Source organism: Perna viridis, chromosome 12 (assembly GCF_037379345.1).
Source record: "Perna viridis isolate PV_CMFRI_1.1 ecotype Kerala chromosome 12, ASM3737934v1, whole genome shotgun sequence".
NCBI classification, from domain to species: domain Eukaryota; kingdom Metazoa; phylum Mollusca; class Bivalvia; order Mytilida; family Mytilidae; genus Perna; species Perna viridis.
Window position 1 is genome coordinate 30,667,989 of NC_142456.1, and position 18,918 is coordinate 30,686,906.

Sequence of the window (18,918 nt, forward strand, 5' to 3'; positions counted from 1 at the left end):
TGCTTTCAAAGGTTTCTTGAAGTAGGGTTTCTTGCAGACTTTTTGTATCGCACCAGAACTCCAACCAATAGGCTTCTGGAACAGGGTTATGTTGCTACAAGATTGAAGTCATCACAACAGGAGTTTTATGGTTGAACTTGTGGATTGTTATGGTGCATCCATCTGCACCATGAAAACTGATTAATTCAACGGGTCATATTTTTCCTTTCCTTGTTTGTCTACCCCGGATTTGATTTTTTATGAGCAACTCGGCGGGTGTTTCTAGAAAAGCAGAGGACGCACCTGGTCCATGCTCCCAGTTTTTAGTGGAGTCCGAGTTGCTCATTTGCTTTTGTTACTTTGTATGTATGATTTCAGTTACTTTATGTTCTTTGTTGTGTATGTCTGTTTTTCCATGTTTGGTCTTTGTCCCTGGATTACCACTATAACCTTGGTTCCCTTGATTACTCTTTGAAGTAGGAGGCACCTTAAAGAAAAGTTGGTTCTGATGCCAAGCAAAGCAAAGCTATAAGAAAGATAGACATGGGATTTGGGGGCCAGCTGACAATAAATTGGGCAAAATCCTGCAATCTGAGCAATTCCTGGCAGTTACACTGCCATTTTTTAGGTTAATCTTTTTCTGGAGAGGATGGTGAGCAAACTAAGAGGACATCAATTCGACATTGAGAAAGGGTGGCTTAGAAGATTTCTTCCCATCAAAATAATTTAATTTGATTTTTAACAACTTTTCTGATTGGGCGACTATTTTTTACCAAACAAAGTTATTTTGTTTAACGTCAAGGTCGATTAGTCCGAATTACGTAATTCAAATAATCCCAAACAAAATAACATTTGATAAAGAACAAAGTTTTAATATTTGGAGGAATCCATAACCATTTAACTATAAGGAATGTTACTATTTTTTACAGGTTATATAAAATAACATGGTTCAGGCCAGAATACACTTTACTACCACAAACCATGTTACTATATACCTGATCAAAATTTTTAAACATTTCTTTAATATTCATTTTCACCATGATACCCATTGAAATGTTTCTTTTTCACATATATCAAATCACAGGGTGATTGGAAAGGATCAAAAAGATCACACTAAAAATATCTATTTTCAATTTTGTTCCAACCCTAATCCCTTCAAAACCAAATGGTTGTCCCCTAAACTTTCATAAAACTATCTTTCAGACAGTTATTGAGTTAAGTTTAATTCCGATCACTCCTAATACATCTGATAATTTAATTTGATTTGTAACAAGGTCTTTCATTGGTTGATTCTCTTTGAGCAAACCAGGTTATATTGTATAACATATAGCATCATATATGTCGATAGGTCTGCACACACTCCAAGATTCAAATAATCAATGCAAAATAATGCTTTAATTAGACTAAAAAACATAATAGTCTTTTTTCCTGCTACCAGCAAGATAAAAATATGATTCTGTAGGTACATGTACATGTAGGTAAAGAAATGATTTCATTGTTCCTAAACATTTTACATTGAGTTAATGGGGAAACAATCTACCCTAAAATATTCAGGGTAGGCACAAAAAAAAACTGGGGTAACTTTTCCCCCCATACAAATAAATTACTAATATTTCGACTGTTGTCTATTAGATATTACATAAGGAATGTTAGTACTAATTTTTGAACAAGTTAAATATGGAATAACCTGTTCTAAAATTAGAAACATTCCTTTATTAAAAAAAGAAAAAAATTTGTCATTAACTTTCTATATCTGTAATAGCATGAATCAAACTACCTTCAAGTAATAACATGTCCATTTTCACTTATATCATGTTCATCAATGATGGTTAATCAATCTACTTTCATTATCAATTCATTCTTCATATATCTATATGTAGAACACATCCACAATAAATCAATAATTACTGAGAATTTTAAGATTTTCAGTAGAGTTGATCTTTTGAATAGTATGACCCTTTCAACTCATTTAACAATTGAGAACAAAGATCAGACCTAAACTTTCCATTATTCAATAGATTTGATCATCATGAGAAACCCATGGCTGATTTGATAGTTTCTCAACAGTACAGTTAACAATCTTATCATCTTCATCAGAAAATGGTCATTCAACCAAGGGAAGACAAACTCCACCTTTCTTTAACACATAAAATACTAATCATTATCAATCTACTTTCATTTTCAATTCATTCTTAAATCTTTCTATATTTAGAACAAAGATAAAAATATGATATGCACCCACAAAAATCGATTGTTACCGAGAATTCAAGGATCACATATCCTGAACTTATTGAGATATTGATATTTTATTTCTAAATCCTATGAGTCATAATTTAAGCAAGGACAATATTTTTTTTTAACAACACTGTTAATAAATATGCACTATTAATAAATATGCAGTTAATAAATATGCACTGTTAATAAATATGCACAATATTAAAGGAATTTCTAGTTTCTAATTCTTATTTCAGACAATAAGCTACATGTATAAATTTGTTTGAAATCATTTTCCTTTTTTTTGTAAATAAATGGTCTATCATTTGAAGTCTTCAAACTCAGTCAAAATATTTTTGTATGAAAATTTTGCAGAATGAACAGATTTCACATCAATACAGTTCGTTCATTTCATATTTTAGGATTTTAAACCATCCAACATTCCTTATTAACTTAAACATTATCATAAATTATCTATCAGTGAAACTTTAGCAGTACCAAAAAAAAAAAAAAGCTAAAAAAAGCAAACAAAAAAAAAAATCTCAAAAAAATACAGGTATATATGCATTTGTAATCTTAATTAAAATATTATACTTAACTTACAATATTCTCGCCCTAAAGCCTTAAAGAGAAGATCCTTCTTCACTTCAATGGTAGGCATAGTGTCAGCTCAGAAAAGACTGGTATAGTCCTTGTAAATCAATTTGAAAAGTCTCCAAAATTAGATGCTCTTCCAAGAACTATTACAAATCTGATGCAATAATGTCTACTTTCCTTTTGCAAAAGTATGGTTTTCCTGTTAGCTACAGTTTTTATAAAGTCCTTGATAAGACAGCGCCTATAAATGATAAGCGACGGGTATATTTACACTGTCAGCAAAATATTTATGGAAATTCTAATTTAATTCTGGCATACCTGTACTGCACTACATAGTTCATTGTAATATCCCTTTAACATATAGCAATGAAACAAAGAGGTTAAAAATAGCATGCATGTAATACTAAATATCCTATTAGAACCATACAAAACCAGTTTACAAAGTACAGTGACACCTGTCTTAACCAAACTCTCTTGGACTTTACATTTGGTTTGGAATAGACAGGTGTTTGGCAGAATTCTAAGATTCCACTTTCCCTTCACCTGGGGCAAATGCAATTTTATTGTGGGAAAATTGATTATTATGCCGCACTTTCCCTTTAGCAAATAGAAAGTTTGAAGTTTTAAAAGAATTTTTAAGTTTGGAAAGCAAATTCAACTGTGGGAAAGTTCATCTTCATTTAGAAGTTTTCTGTGGAAACCTAATATTTTGAAAAATCCTAGAGCACTGTTAGGTTAATCAAGGATAAAAAAAAAAACATTTCAATTTATACAAGGGACTTTAGAAAGTCTCTAGGTTAAACAGATTTTCTGGTTCGACTTAAGGAGGTAGACCTAGGGTAAGGGACATAACTCTTGAAATCAGTGATATGTTTGTATCATATTCAATTTCACAAAAGCCTTTCAAGCCTTCCTTTGAAACAGAATGCAATCAGTCCAAGTTACTTTGACACTTCCATTATATTGATGTAAAATGATGAATACAAACGTTCCAATGATTTGTAAGAGTTGTGTCCCTTACTATAGGTGTACTCCAATAAACAGCTTTTACTGTTGCAGTCATCTAGTATTTTTTAAACAGTGTAGTTCCTTGTGACTACCATAAAAGTTAAGAAACTAATACCAAAATCGGGGTTGCCTGAATTTTAAGGAGAAACATACATGTATGATTCCACATGTTTCAGTGGGCTAGGAAAAAATTTTGAGGTACAAATATTATTATTTTCAATCAGAGTACATGCCATTGAATACCTTAAGTAAACTAGCTTATTCTATATCAACCAAAGGTCCTCTTAGAGACTCAAAACACGAAAGGCTTCCCAACCTCCCAACCTTTCAAAATTAAAAATATAGTATTTAATTTTACTCCTTCTGCTCTCAAGTTATCATATGAATCTTAAAGGATTTTTATAAGTGGCTGATAATTTAGTATGAATTCAATTCATACTAAATTATCAGCCAATTATAAAATTGGTACATTTATTACTGATAACTTAAAGCAGGATTGACACTAACAGTAGTCCTGTGCTAGCCTAATTTTGGAGAGGACTACTTGAAAATATTTCATGGTAGTCCTAAAGGCCATCTAAATTTTGCCTTATTTTTCATAAGATCAAGGAACAGAACCATTATTACTGTCTGTGGACTATCTGTTCTACCTCTGAAGTAGTCCTGCTGACCACCAAACAAATAAAGGTAGTGTCAAACCCTGACTTAAAATAACTTAAAGAAGATGTTGTATGCCATTTCGTGCTAAGAATAGCCCAACTCAACCATTTACAATAAAAGGGTAGTTCAGAAGATGCTGAAAGATGAACCTGGAAAGGGGAGGCACAATACAAGTCAATATGCAAAAGTAATGTACCAAATATTTAAGTATTCTCCCAAAAAGAAGCTGAGAAATCTGTTAAAGAAATGTGTAATGGGCACAAGGTGATTGCAAGAGTATACATGTACTATATACATGTAGTGTATTGCAATACAGGTATATATAATATCCCCCTAGTGGCCCTACTAATGTTGGTATGAGACCATAATTAATTCCCCTTGGTTTTCGTTGTCTATAAATATAGTTCCAACTTTGGTAGTAGGTTCCTTCCATTATTGACCTTATTGTTTTTCTAATGTAGTAGTTATCTCCCTTTTATTGCCGTTTTTTTCAACATGGTCCCCTGAACTCATTTTTCAGGTTATCATGGCCTTTTGGTGAACATGTAGATGTCGTCAGGTTCAATTACGAGATGACCATGCAAAGGATTTCATTACCATCTTTAACAGTTATGTCCCTTTAAAACAGTGTCTTTTAATCGCTCATATCTTAAAAATCATAAGAGATAGAATAATTCTGGAAACAGTTTCATGCACATAAGCAGACGGCCTAATGGATAAACATAAATTTGTATTTTGTTATCAAATCATACGGGAGTTATATCCCTTGAAATATCATACCTAAGTTTTAAAAATTTATATGTCGAGAACCAGAAGTTGTAGAAACATGGGACCTTCATCAATGATCTTTGGTCCATGTGACCTTTCATTTGCACCCAAGGTTAAAGGTCAAAGAGTGCTAGTTTTTTTCCCTTTCAATATTTACTTTGGCACGGCCCAGTTGTGTCATCTTTCAAGATATCATTACAAAATTCAACCATCGATAGACCTTTCTTTGGACTTTTACAGGATAATCCCATGAAGAATTTCATTATCCATTGTAGAAGTTATCTCCCATTCATTAGCGTCTTATCAATATGGTTAATACGTCCCCCTAACTCATTTTTCAGGATATCATTATCATACATGGTGAACATGTAGATGTCATCATTTTCTATTAGGAAATGACCCTCCTAAGGATTTCATTATCATTTTTAAGAGTTATGTTCCCTTAAAACAATTTATTTCAATCCCTCATATCTTGATAACCATAATTGATAGAATCAATCTAAAAATTGTTTCATGTACACAAGATGAATACCTAATGAATAAACATAAACATGTATTTTATTATCAAACCATACATCCCTTGAAATATCATACTTAAGTTTTTCAAATTTATATTTCGACAACCAGAAGTTGTAGAAACATGGGACCTTCATCAATGATCTTTGGTCCATGTGACCTTTCATTTGCATACACAATCAAAGTTCATAGAGTGCTAGAAAGCCTTCTCTCTACAAACTACAGGCCTTGATATTGAGAAAACAATAAGAGATAAGTGCATACATACAGCATATGAAATGACCCTCTCAATAAGCCCTACATTTTGAGACAAAATTTACAACTGTCAGACCGTCTGTTCAAAGGTTATGACAATTTAAATGTTTTGCAGAATCCGGTTTGTGACCTTGACATAAACATATGACCTTGATCTTGTAAGTTTTTTCAAAGTCAGGTAATCCTAAGATGTATGGTGGTAGTTTCATGTCTCTACGACTTCCGGTTCTGGAGTTTGTTATTGCATCATATTTTAATAATCATTGGGCTCAAAATGAGCTCCAAAATTGCCCAAATTATTTTGTCATTTTGTTGTATGTGTTCTGCAAATTATCATACAGTTTCCAGATTTGACATATCTTGTCTAATTTTGGATCTATTGAAATTTTAAATTTTGAGAGCGGGGGTATATATTTTAAAATCCACAGCAGACACACAAATGGTCATTCCACAGAATGAAAGATCTGCACAAGTACAACTGTTCCACAAAATACCAAGAACCAATATGAAAAACAATGATACTACAACAACTTAAATTTTCATATTTTCCAATGGTTTGATATATTTCATCAATATATATTTATAGATTTGATATTGCATCATTTTTTTCAACTTAGTCGAAGGGGGTCATGTGATATATCATTTTGAAGGTCTAAATGAGCACACTTCAACAATCAGAATTTCAACCATGATAAATAATACATGTTCAAATAGTAGGGTCATTAAGTGCAAAAATTTTAAGTTCTTAGAGTGTAAGGTTGTTGTATATCAAATGAAAGGTCTTAAAGCTACATTCGAAAGATCAATGTTTTGTCTTGAAATAAATGACTTGGGTAAGGTCAACGAGTCCATAACTTAAGTTGTTTATATAGTTAGGTTGTTGCATATCAAATTAAAGGTAATAATGTGTACATCTCGAATTTCAATTTATTTATGTAGAAAAAGAACCTTGTTGGGGTTAATAAGTGCAAAATTCTAAAGTATACAGAAAGTAGGGTTATTTTATATCCAACGAAAGGTCGTCGAGGTGACATTACAAAACTCATGATGGCAACATCGACAATTGCATTTGACAAGGTCACCAAGTGCAAAAAGTCAAACTGTTGTAGATGTTTTAATGTGTATATTACAAAGAGAAAGTTTTCAAGGGAAAGACCTTTCAATTGTTTAACAAACAACTGACATACTAGTTTTTCACATTTTTACTGGAAACTTATTTGCTTAAGTTTTGCCTCTAATTGGTAGAAAATAGGTCAAAATTACAAGGGATATTTTGTTATTAATCAATTCTGACTACAAGTTGTAATTTAGTTCTGTGGAAGAAGGTTAAAATTTAGGACTTTTAACTCAGTTTCTTTGTCATGTTTACCCCATCTCCGGGTCATATGTATTAATTTCAGAAAATAATGGTAAAGATTTCAACAATTTATATATAAGATCCTGTATGTAGGTATCTTTAGGCCAGAGAAGTTTTCTTCAGTTTGCGCCAGTGGAATTTGTTTAATCTGTTAAAATGTGTACATTGAAATGCACATGAAAATTAATTGTGGTCTTGTGCCTAACAGTTGCAAGTTTTTCTTGCCTTCTGTTACCAAATTAATCTTACCCTTTAACCATACTAGCATGAGTGAAAGTTAATTTTACGATTTGTTTTACTCATTTCTAAATTTATTCCAATATCAAATTAAACCTTGTTATAAGTATATATTATGTATTTTGCATGAAATTCTAACATCTTTATTGGTCACTGTTTGCTCCATCTAAACAAATCTACATGTCTATTACTGAAAATTAGGTAACAATAATACATGGGAGGAACAGAGAGCTCTATCAATAGAAAGAAAATAGTATGGACCATTTGAAATAATTTCATCCACTGAAAGCTAAATAATAAATGTCAATATGAAGAAGGAATTCATATTATTATTATTGAAGGGAATTTTCAGTAGTATATGATCCACTAGACCTTTTTTTCATATTCCCAACTAGATTTTGTTTTTTTATAAATTTTGAGCTAAGGGAAGTAACTCTCCAACCTAAATATAAAATCAATTGGTAAAAGCATTACAAAAAAAAGTGCGGAAAACTGCAAATTCACTGAAATTTTTCTAAGTCAAAGAGCCATTACGTCCATAAAAATCCTTCAATCATAACCAAAGTCGAACTTAATCTTCATAATAGGGCCACAAAACAAACTTATTTGGTAAAAGCATTACATAACAAGAGGCTCCAAGAAGCCTGAATCGCTCACCAGGTTGAATTCTGTCTTTCAAGGGCAATAAATTTAACAAGAAGTTGTCCAACAATTTTGACTCAATGGTTTTGAAGATGTATGCGAAAAACTATTGTCTGACCCCTATATTTTATTTTTAGTTATTGTGGCCATGTTTTTTGACAGATAAAAAATCCATACATCAGTTCTAAGCAGGATACCCCAAGGAACATTCATACCTGGTTTTGTTTCAATTGGTATAGTAAATTTTTGAAAGAAATAACATTAAATATAGCAAAAACCATTGAAAAAGGGCAATAACTCCAATATGGCTTAATGGATTAAAATGAAAATTTGAAAATATATCTCATCCTGCTAAACACTTTTACAATACGTCAAAATTTAGCTAAACCTAACGGCTTTGGTGATCTATGCAAAAAACAACTGTCTGACCCCTATGTTCTATTTTTAGTAATGGCAGCCATGTTTTTCAATGGATCAAAAATTACCACAACAATTCTATGCAGGAAAGCCCAAGGAATATTCATATTAAGTTTGGTTCCAATTGGTCAAGTGTTTTCAGAGGAGAATAGTTTTGAAAAAATGTTAACAACAAGAAATTTTAGAAGAAAGCAGAAATTAGTGTAGGAAAAATTATAATTTTTCTATCTGTATTTATTTATATTGTATATGCTTATATAAGACATTTATTGAATTACATCATCATATTGACATGCAGGGAAAGAAAGACTGGGATGGGATAAATGTATTTTATGGACTACCGGTACTTGAAATCTTCATCACAGGACAAATAAAACACAACTTATATACATTGTTCAGTAACTATCTTACAAAATCAGGATTGAAAATTGGTATATATAATTTCTATATTTTCATTTATTTGTATGGTGTATGTTTATATAAGATATAAAGTTCATACAAATATTCCTGGTAAGTACAAGTACATGCTTATCAAATATTTCTAACATTTTCACTGCCACACTGTTTGTCCCAACTTGACATACATGCATATATGACAACCCATAAAAAAGAAAATTGCAGGGAATGGGAAAACAATAACCTAAACCAATGTAAATTATTTGACATACATTTTCGTATAGGAAAAAAAAAGTTGAATTGAGAAAAAAGCATTTTATAGACCACTTGAAATCTCTTTCAACTTCACAATTGCAGTGTTATAGGATTCCTATTTCCTGTTACCCGGGGCAAGTGAAATTTGGGTCAGTGAAAGTTAGGTACTTAGTTACACTTTCCCGTGGCAAGTTGAGAACTTCACATGCTGTAAGGATTTGTTTAGTAAGGAAAGCCGTCATTGACTGGGAAAGTTAATTTTATGTGGATTTTTCCCGAGGAAACCTCAATTTCTGAAAAATCCTTCAACACTGACTTGTCAATATTGACTGTGACAAATAAATTCAAAAATTGGTACATCAGTATTTTCAGACCAGGGATACATGATCCTAATCCTGTAAACTCATTATAACTGGACAGGGCAAAATGTACATGTATGTTAAAATGAGCTTTTTTGTTAGTCACATGTAGCGTGTCTTCAATATTTTTTCTTTTAAAAAGATAATTACTACAAACTGCTTTAATTTGTCTCATTCTGATAAAAAGCTACCCATCACTTCCTAACTTAGAGCCTCCCATTGGAAATTTTGTAGACAAATTAATTACCCAGAAGCCTGAAAAAAAGAATTTTCTAACTAGGCAATGTTATGAGTGGGGTTTTTGTTAAAATTCGAAATGTGAAATTTTGTATCCTTATATAAAGAATTTTATAGAGTCTACTATGACAAGAATGCTACGCGTAGTCATATGTCCCGCTGTAGGAAGAGTTGAATTACAAATGTTTGACATTTGTATAAATAGCAGATTCAAAACTTATGTGCTTTCATAAGTCCATGTGGCGATTCAAGGTTAATGTATCTTAATGAAACAAATTAAATTAGGTTAAGAATTCTTCATACAACAACAAAAAAATCCACAAAATAAGAACATGAAAAATGAACAAAGTCCCTTAACTCCCATAAAAATAGCCGAATCAAAACAGCAGTTAAGTATGATCAACTACATATGGTGACAAACAATTCTACAAAATTTGGTCAAATTCTGTTCACTGGTTTCTGAGGAGTTGTGTCCACAAAGTGTTCCTATTGCAAATAATGTGAAAAGGGAACAGTATCACAATTCCCATAACTGTCGAATCAAAATACCGGTTAAATATGGTGAACTACATATGGGGACAAACAATCATATAAATTTGGTCAAATTCCATTGAGCCGTTCCTGAGGAGTTGCGTCAACATGCTTTGGACACACGGACGGATGGACACCAGCATTGCTATTAAAATCTATTCTATTAAAATCCAAAGTTAAATTTTATGACATAAACACCAGATTCTTTTAAAATTTTACTGAACAATCTATAGTACGGTAAGTACTTGTATATGTATATATGTAATTATTCTTATGTTGTCCGTGTCATTTAAAAAGGTTCCCTGTTCCCTCATGACCGAACTGATGATTTTGGATTTCTCAATTTGCAAACTATTAACTATTTCATAAAGTATTTTTTGAATAAATCAATAAAAGCCTCTTATTGGACTTACAATGTATCTGGGTGTACTTGCTACTGGGTATTATAACTTGTATTTAAATGTAAGTGTTTGGTATCAGTTACTACATGTACATGTACAGATTGCACAAGGTTTGAAATTTATAGTTTTTGTATAGATACATTTTGTACATTTTAAAAAAAAAGTTTTTATATCATGTTAGGTTAACATTCCAAGTATATTTTTTGTTAAAGAATTTGGTAAAGTGCTCTAAATAATATTCTTGCAACAGTCTAGAAACAAGTCTAAAGGTGACAAAAAAAGATACCTGGTATCTGTAATTTACAAGTTTAATCTGTGATACTATTAGTTGTTACAATACGTGAAAATTTGTAGTTTCAAGCTCATTTTGCAAAGCTGTCACGACAGATCAAATTAAGAAAGTTTTATTCATTTTACTTGACATTCAGTAAACAAGAGCATCATTGATGATAAATACATGTATATTTCCCATTGTTTTGATACTGAGCTGTCCTTCCACTGAAATAATACTGATGTCACAAAGTATAATTACACTGTTTCTCTAGTGTCAAATGATATTCATCATAATTTCAAATTTATGCATTGAATGAAACATTTTTTTTTCATTTTTGTAGAATGATTAAATTTGCCAATTTTTTTCATAAAAAAAATGTGTTTTTTTTTTAAATCATAGAAATGTTATCTTTATAGTTCAACTGCTTCCCAATTCAGAACATTAAGGATATTACAAGTACATTAGCTTCAAGGGCATATAAGGGTAAATCAACCTTTGACCCTTTCCCGGACTTAGTTAAAAATAGTTACTTTTTCAATTTTAATAAGTATTATATTAAAAAAAATCAATAAATTAGTGTTTCTGTGTAAAGTACTCATAAAAGGATTTTAACAAAAAACTAATTATCTCCGTGTGATTGTATACAAAGTGTATTTGCATGTTTACTTCCTATATCAATAACTACCAAGCACATTGTTTGAAATACATACTTTTTGCATGGATGTATTTATCATGAAATAATAGTGGAGCATTCTACATTTTTTGCAAACTTCACGTATATTGTCAAATTTGTGAGCAATTTTTTTGTAACATATGTCTGTACTAAAATAAAGAAAAATATACAATGGTGCAAGATGTAGGCCTTGTTCATATTTAATAATTTACACCAGACATTCTGGCACAGAATCTGCAAATAGAAAAAGACATGAAGGAAAATATCAAAAATTATTCTACAAAAGAACGTGTCAAATTTGAATACCACTTCCTTTAAACTAGTCTATTTTTAGTAAACACTGTTTAAGAACAACAGAATTCACTGTTATCTATTAGCAAGAATACGGGTGTCAACAAAAATACCCCAAGATTCATTGCAAAACTATTGATCAGAAAATATTCTGATTTTTTTTTATTATTTTGATAGTATGTAACAAAGGGTATTAACAGTCAATTGCCAGGATAGTTTCCTGCCTGTTGCCAGAGTTTATACATTAAAGGAATGTTTGTCTTACAATTCAATTCAACATGTTTTTTTTGGTTTTTTTTTTAAATCAATGGCAATATGGTTGTTTTGATTGCATTTTAAATTTACAAGTAATTTAGTGAGTAATTATCAGAAGAAACCTACAAACGTTAACCAATTATGTTAGGCGTGTTCAATTTCTTGTTTCATGTTTAAATCTTGAACCTGTTCAATTATTTGACTTTTGAGCTTTTGTGTTTTTTTTTTCCCCTTGTTGATGTTAAAACTCATTCAAAAAGTTGTTTTTGTCACTTTTGATGAAATATCAGGTTATAGCGATTTGTTGTTAAGACGTCATTTTCAAGTATGGCATGCAAAGTTGCTTTCCCTCTTGTTATTTCTTATATAGAAAATGACTTATGTTTTTCCTGCTTTTATATTTTCAACTTGCTCATGTCTTGTAAATAGTTCTGTGGGTCCAATGTTGTTGAATTGAGGTAAATAAGAAGTTTGTTGAGGGTATTTGTGTTTTACAATAGCATTGAACCTTGTACATAGTTGTTCATTATTAACATAAGTCAGTCAAATAAAAAGACATTTTATGCTGTCTTATGATGACTGTTTGATATGTGTTTTAATTTTGTTTTAACACTTTTAACATTGTCGGTCATCAGATATTTATTTACTTTGTTTTTATAGCTTTTCTTTTATGCAACTTTTCGTTGTTTTGATAAAGTTATTTTGCATGATTCTAATGTCCATCATATGCATTATTTTTGTTTCATGAGATTTAGCTTTATACATCTTAATTGCTATTTAACTCTATTTTTGCTTGTTTGTGAGGGATATTTTTAATTTGTAAATATATTATCTGAGATGTGTGCAGCCAGAAAGCACTCAGCCACAGGGCAACACAGTGTGTCCCCAGTTGGTGGATCAGGGATCCCATCTGGTTGTGGGTTGTCAGGTTATATGATATTAAATGAGTGCTATGCATTATGAAAAATGGTGAACTAATACAGAGTAATTTATTCATACGGAAATAACATATTTAGTCATAATTTTGAATCCTGTTAAATAGATTTCTTGTAGTAATGTAGATATATAATTGTTGTACATATTACACATACGGATATGACAACACCAATCGTAATAATATTCTGTTCCTCATTTATACCCCCCTTTTTTTCTAATTTCAATTCAGGTAAACCTTAATGAAGAATGTGCCATAGTTAAGTAACAAAAAAAAAACATGCAAAAAGACCACAAACTGCTTTTATTCTGAATTTCTATATTCATTCATCGATTTTTTCCTAAATTGCAAAAGTTGGTGCCTTGTATGAGTTTAAGTTACATCAAATAAATAAAGAATAAACATACAAATCCATCCCTTTTTACAACCGTTTGGTGAATAGAATTAAAAAATGAACACTTTTAGTAAAATATGAGTTATTTTGAGTGGAGTCAAAAAACGTCAAAACACGACATTAAATAATATCATACATTAAACATTGAATATTGCATTCAATTCCCCAAAAAAGTTATTTATGATTATTAATGAAGGACATTTTCATGCCCATTCATTGTCTTGGAAATTATACCTAAAAATACATTTTATTTTTTTCATGAAATTACCCCTTCCCATTTTACACCCATTTTTCATAAAACTGGATCACCTCTATTATGCCAAGTTTTATTTTAAAGTAGAAATATTTTTCTTTCCAATGATCATGATGTATAAATTAGATGTATGTTCTTCTGGTGCATTTAAATCTTATTAACAGCTCCACTACAGATTTCTGTTAATTCACAATGAAAGAAAGAGAACTCAATCTGCTTAAAATCCTCGAAAAACCATTAAATAAAAAGATCTATTTATAGAAAAAACTGTGTGAAGAAAAATTACGTTAACTCTGTATAATGACATTACATCAAAATTGAAAATTGTTATGAAATATATTATAGTTTATATATTTTCATTCATTTGTATTGTGTATATCTATATAAGATATAAAATTCATACAAATAATCCAGGTAAGTAAAAGTGCATATTCAAATTATCAAATGCATGATTTCAAACTTTTTTTCACTGGCACACTGTTTGCCCCACCTTAACATACATGCAACTATCACAGCACATAAAAAGTCATCTGTAACTGATTCTGAAGGAAATAAATAATCTGGCCTAATCTTACCAGAAATTAAATAGTCTTAGTAAATTGCTAGAAAATAAATAATCTGACTTTGGCTAGTGAACTGAAAATAAATATTCTGACCTGCACAAAACCTTTAAAAAAATTTGGCTTGCTTCACTTGCCATAGTTTTATAAATTAGAAAATTTAAACTTGTTTAAATATTCCACATTTTTTATACAACACCCTAATAGTCTCCAGTGGCAATATTAAATACAGTGGATTCATCTTAATAGCATACCCAATTTGTCAGAAAAAATCCTGCAATTAACAGGAATATGCTATTATCAGGAATGAAAAATCACAGAGGGCCCTACTGGTTAGATTTTAAAATAAGTTCAACCAAGTTTTTCTGCAATGTAATTTGACTTTTGGTTTTCTTTCTTGTGAGTTATCTTCTTGTAGTGGTATATACATGTACATGAAATAAGGCCAAGTTGCACTGACTAGCTTAAAAATGTATGAAATTTATAAAGCGGACATACATACAATGTAGTGATCACTTGGAACTGTGGGGTTTCCAAATTTAACTGTTTTTAAATTCAAATTTTTCTTTCTTGTGTACAAATGACCTTAAACTATTATACATGTAGTTTGAGACATTTTCATAAAATCTTATATTGATCCACTAATATTCAAATTACATGTAACACACAAAAAACCACAACTCTATGATGACAACAACAAAGACAATGATAGTGCCATTCCGTTTATTCATGATCAAATTTTTTTCTGCAAAAGGCATATTAATGTTTCTATAAAATTACCATATTTTCTAAACATTCATTGAAATAATGAATCTGTCTGCAATTTGACAAAAGTAACCCCTATATGTTTTTGACACACCACTACTCTTTGGCTTGACAACAAACAATACCTAGCCGGATTATAAATGTTCGTAAGGACGTACCGCGACGGCTTACTGGTAATATTTGCCGACACATGCGACAGAAAAATAGGATTCATAAAAAAGCAAGACTTTCAAACAATCCTGGCGATTGGGAAAAGTTTCGTACAATTTGTAATGAAGTAACAGATCTTATTCGTAAATCTCGGAGCAATTATCAAAATAAATTGATTAATAATTTCTCTGAAGCCAAATCTTCGTCTCATTCCTCGTGGAAGATATGCAATCTTATAACGGGCATGAAATCTTCCCACTCTGGTATTCCTCCTTTAGTGAAAGAGTAATTAAGAGAACCAAGGTTATAGTGAGAGATGAAAATCTTATTTTCGATGAACTCAAAAAAATCGAACATGTTCAATGAATATTTTGCTTCACAGTCTACATTAGACGATACTAATGCCACTTTAACAGAATAACCTCTTAACGGACCACAAAAGCTTGACAACATCATAATAACCGAGCACGACGTTAATGACGTACTATCTATATTAAACGCATCAAAAGCTTCCGGACCAGACTTGATAAATCCGCATCTGTTAAAGGAAGCTACTCTCGAACTTACCTTCCCTTTATGTAAACTATTTAACCTACCTTTGACTTTAGTAACTTTTCCATCTTCTTGTAAAAGAGCAAACGTGACTCCAGTCTTTAAGCAAGGAGTACCAAGTGATGTAAAGAACTATAGACTATGTTTCTTTGTTATGTGTCATGTCAAAATGCATGAAACGTTGTGTTTATAAATACATGTACAACTTTTTGTTAGACAATGCTGTCATTACACCGTACCAGTCTGGCTTCACTTGTGGCGACTCGGCGATTAATCAATTGGTAAATATCTCAAATGAAATTGGGAGGACACTTGACTGCGGAAAGGAGTTCAGGGTTGTTTTCTGTGATATCAGTAAAGCTTTTGATCGTGTTTGGCACAAAGAACTTCTTTTCAAAATTAAAAAATATGGCTTCTCGGGGGACGCTTTAAAATGGACAGAGAATTACTTGTCTGGCAGATGCCAACGTGTTGCATTAAACGGGTCTAATTCAGACTGGGTGGATATAAACACGGGAGTTCCACAAGGTTCTATTTTAGGACCCTTGCTCTTTATTTTATAAATGACATCATCAAGGAAATTCAAGCTGAAGTGAGGCTTTTTGTGGATGACACTAGTATTTTTCTTATTGTTGATAATCCAGTATTGTCGACCAAAAGGCTAAACTCTGATCTAGATGCCGTCAATAATTGGGCCCATAACTGGTTAGTTATATTCAATCCAAAAAAAAACCAGGCTATGACGATTTCGCATATAGTAAACAAACCTATCCATCCAGTACTCCAGATGAACTCTGTACCTATACAAGAAGTTGTCAATCATAAACATCTCGGCATCACTATATCAAATAACGGGTCGTGGCATGATCACATACATTCGATCGTCGACAAAGCATATCGCCGTTCAAACATCCGTAGAAAATACAGATTTTTGCTTGACAGGTTCTCACTAGAAACCATCTATATGTCCTACATACGACCGATACTCTAATACAGAGATGTCATGTGGGATAATAGCAACATAGGACTTATAAATAAAATCAAATCGGTTCAACTGGAGGCAGCTAGAATCGTGGCTAATGTCTCTGCAGAAGCTCTACGAACAGACTAGTTGGGAACGCTTAGCCACTAGACGTGAAGGGCATAAATTAGTTCTATTCCAGGCTCATCTCATATCCGAACCTCGAGTAAGAACTCAGTTCTTCGCCGATTATTTTTTACCTTCTACTACCAAATCATGGAATAATCTTCCTTCTGATAACCGTAACATCAAGTCTCCTTATGTTTTTAAAAAACATGTAATTATGAGCATGAAGAAACGTCCGACATATTTTTACACCAGTGGCCGCAAAGGACATGCTCATCTACGTATTAATTGCTCCTCGCTCCGTGAACACCTATTCATTCGCAACCTGGTCGATTCACCTAATTGCACATGTGGAAATACTGAATCCACTTCCCATTATTTACTCAGATGCAATCGTTATACCCAGCTTAGACTCGACACGTTTTCTTCTCTTCCCTTACAGATTACTTTCAACGACCACACTCTACTATTCGGCTCTGCTGATCTTTCAGATGACCAAAACAAACTTTTATTCTTACAAGTCCACAAGTATATCATTAACAGCAAACAGTTCACTTGATATGCACTTCAACATCACACATTGTTTAAAAAAAATATTTAATATTATTTATATAATTAATATTGAATTTAATTTCTTTATTAACTTTTTGTTTTGTCTCCCTAATTTTTTTCTTTTCCTACATTTTTTGTTCATTTCATATTGTTAAATTTAATCCTCTGTATTCCATACTACCTCAACACTATCCATTAGCTTCTAGCAATTCATTGTTTTAGTAAATACGTATCCAGAGCATCAAACTATGTTATAAAATATTTTAATTGTCATACTTTATAAGGAAATGGATTAATATAAGCTTTGCTTGTTTCCTATCCAGTGTGTATTATTGTACCATGTAAAAATTCAAACAGAAATGTATTTGACTGAATAAATATGTTTAAACTAATAAAGCCCTCTTTTTGTCAAATACACTACCAGCAATTTTACTACATATTTCTTGTACTTTTAATGCCAATATGAATTCAGTAAGTTTCTTTCGCACAACAATTCAGTAATGTATTATCTACTACTATTTCAGTACTGACTTACAAAAAATTCATTTTCAAACAGATATTATTGGTGAAAGTTTAAAAAATATATTACATGCTGTAAGTATGAACTGTTATTATCAAATACTGATCAAAACAGTACTAGACAATTTGAAGCAGCCGTCCAAGAAAAAGCATGCTGTAGCTAACGTATAAGGTTGACTTAGGTATCCAAATTGATATACTTACATAGCAAAATATGTCTACTTTCAAATCATCTATCGTCTCGGACCCTTGGCGTGCTGCTGTCGGCACAATCAGTCCCGGTTTGAGTCGAGGTCGAGTTGTAAAATTTTCCAAAATACTACATGTAGGACATTTTAAGGGATTCGGTGGTGGTAAAAAAAAAAATATCTCCAGCGCTAAATCCCAAAGGGATTAAGTGTGAGCAAGTCCAATAATTATGCCGTCTTGGGATGGCACTAATTTTTATTTTGCTTGGTTGCCAAATATAAACGCCAGATTAAAAAAATGCCTCAGCAAACGTCATTATTATCTAGACTACCTGTGGCTGTGAGCCCTTTAACTTGGGTAATAAAATATGTTCTATGTTCTGTTATTATTTTTTTACATTTTCTGACTTATTTTTTCATAAAGACAAACAAAAAATCAAACCAATATATATACTTACTATACGATTTACCCAAACTTTTGAACAGTTCTTCCTTATTTACACTAATAGTGGGCATTTTCACTCCAAAACATGTGAGATGGTGAAAACGATGACGAAATTGTGACGGTGAATTTAAACCTCCTTACAGAAAACATTTGGTTGGGTGTAACTAAATTAAGGATCTTATTTTAGATTTAAAATG

The 18,918-nt window shown here is 31.6% G+C and overlaps 1 protein-coding gene across 2 annotated transcripts in view; it reads right to left on the bottom strand.

Moving 5' to 3' along the window:
- Positions 1–18,874, bottom strand: part of LOC148601995 (phenylalanine--tRNA ligase beta subunit-like) — a 39,268-nt gene extending 20,394 nt beyond the window's left edge. The window contains exons 1-2 of one of the 2 annotated variants that reach the window (XM_088554344.1): positions 18,735–18,869; positions 2,797–3,031 (exon numbers count right to left, since the gene is read on the bottom strand). In XM_088554344.1, coding sequence (XP_088410470.1) covers positions 2,797–2,854 — 58 coding nt within the window. In that variant the 5' untranslated portion in view covers positions 2,855–3,031; positions 18,735–18,869. Of the gene's footprint in view, positions 1–2,796; positions 3,032–18,734 lie in introns of both variants that reach the window. The other variant, XM_088554345.1, reaches the window with a different exon arrangement.
- Positions 18,875–18,918: the final 44 nt, after the last annotated feature.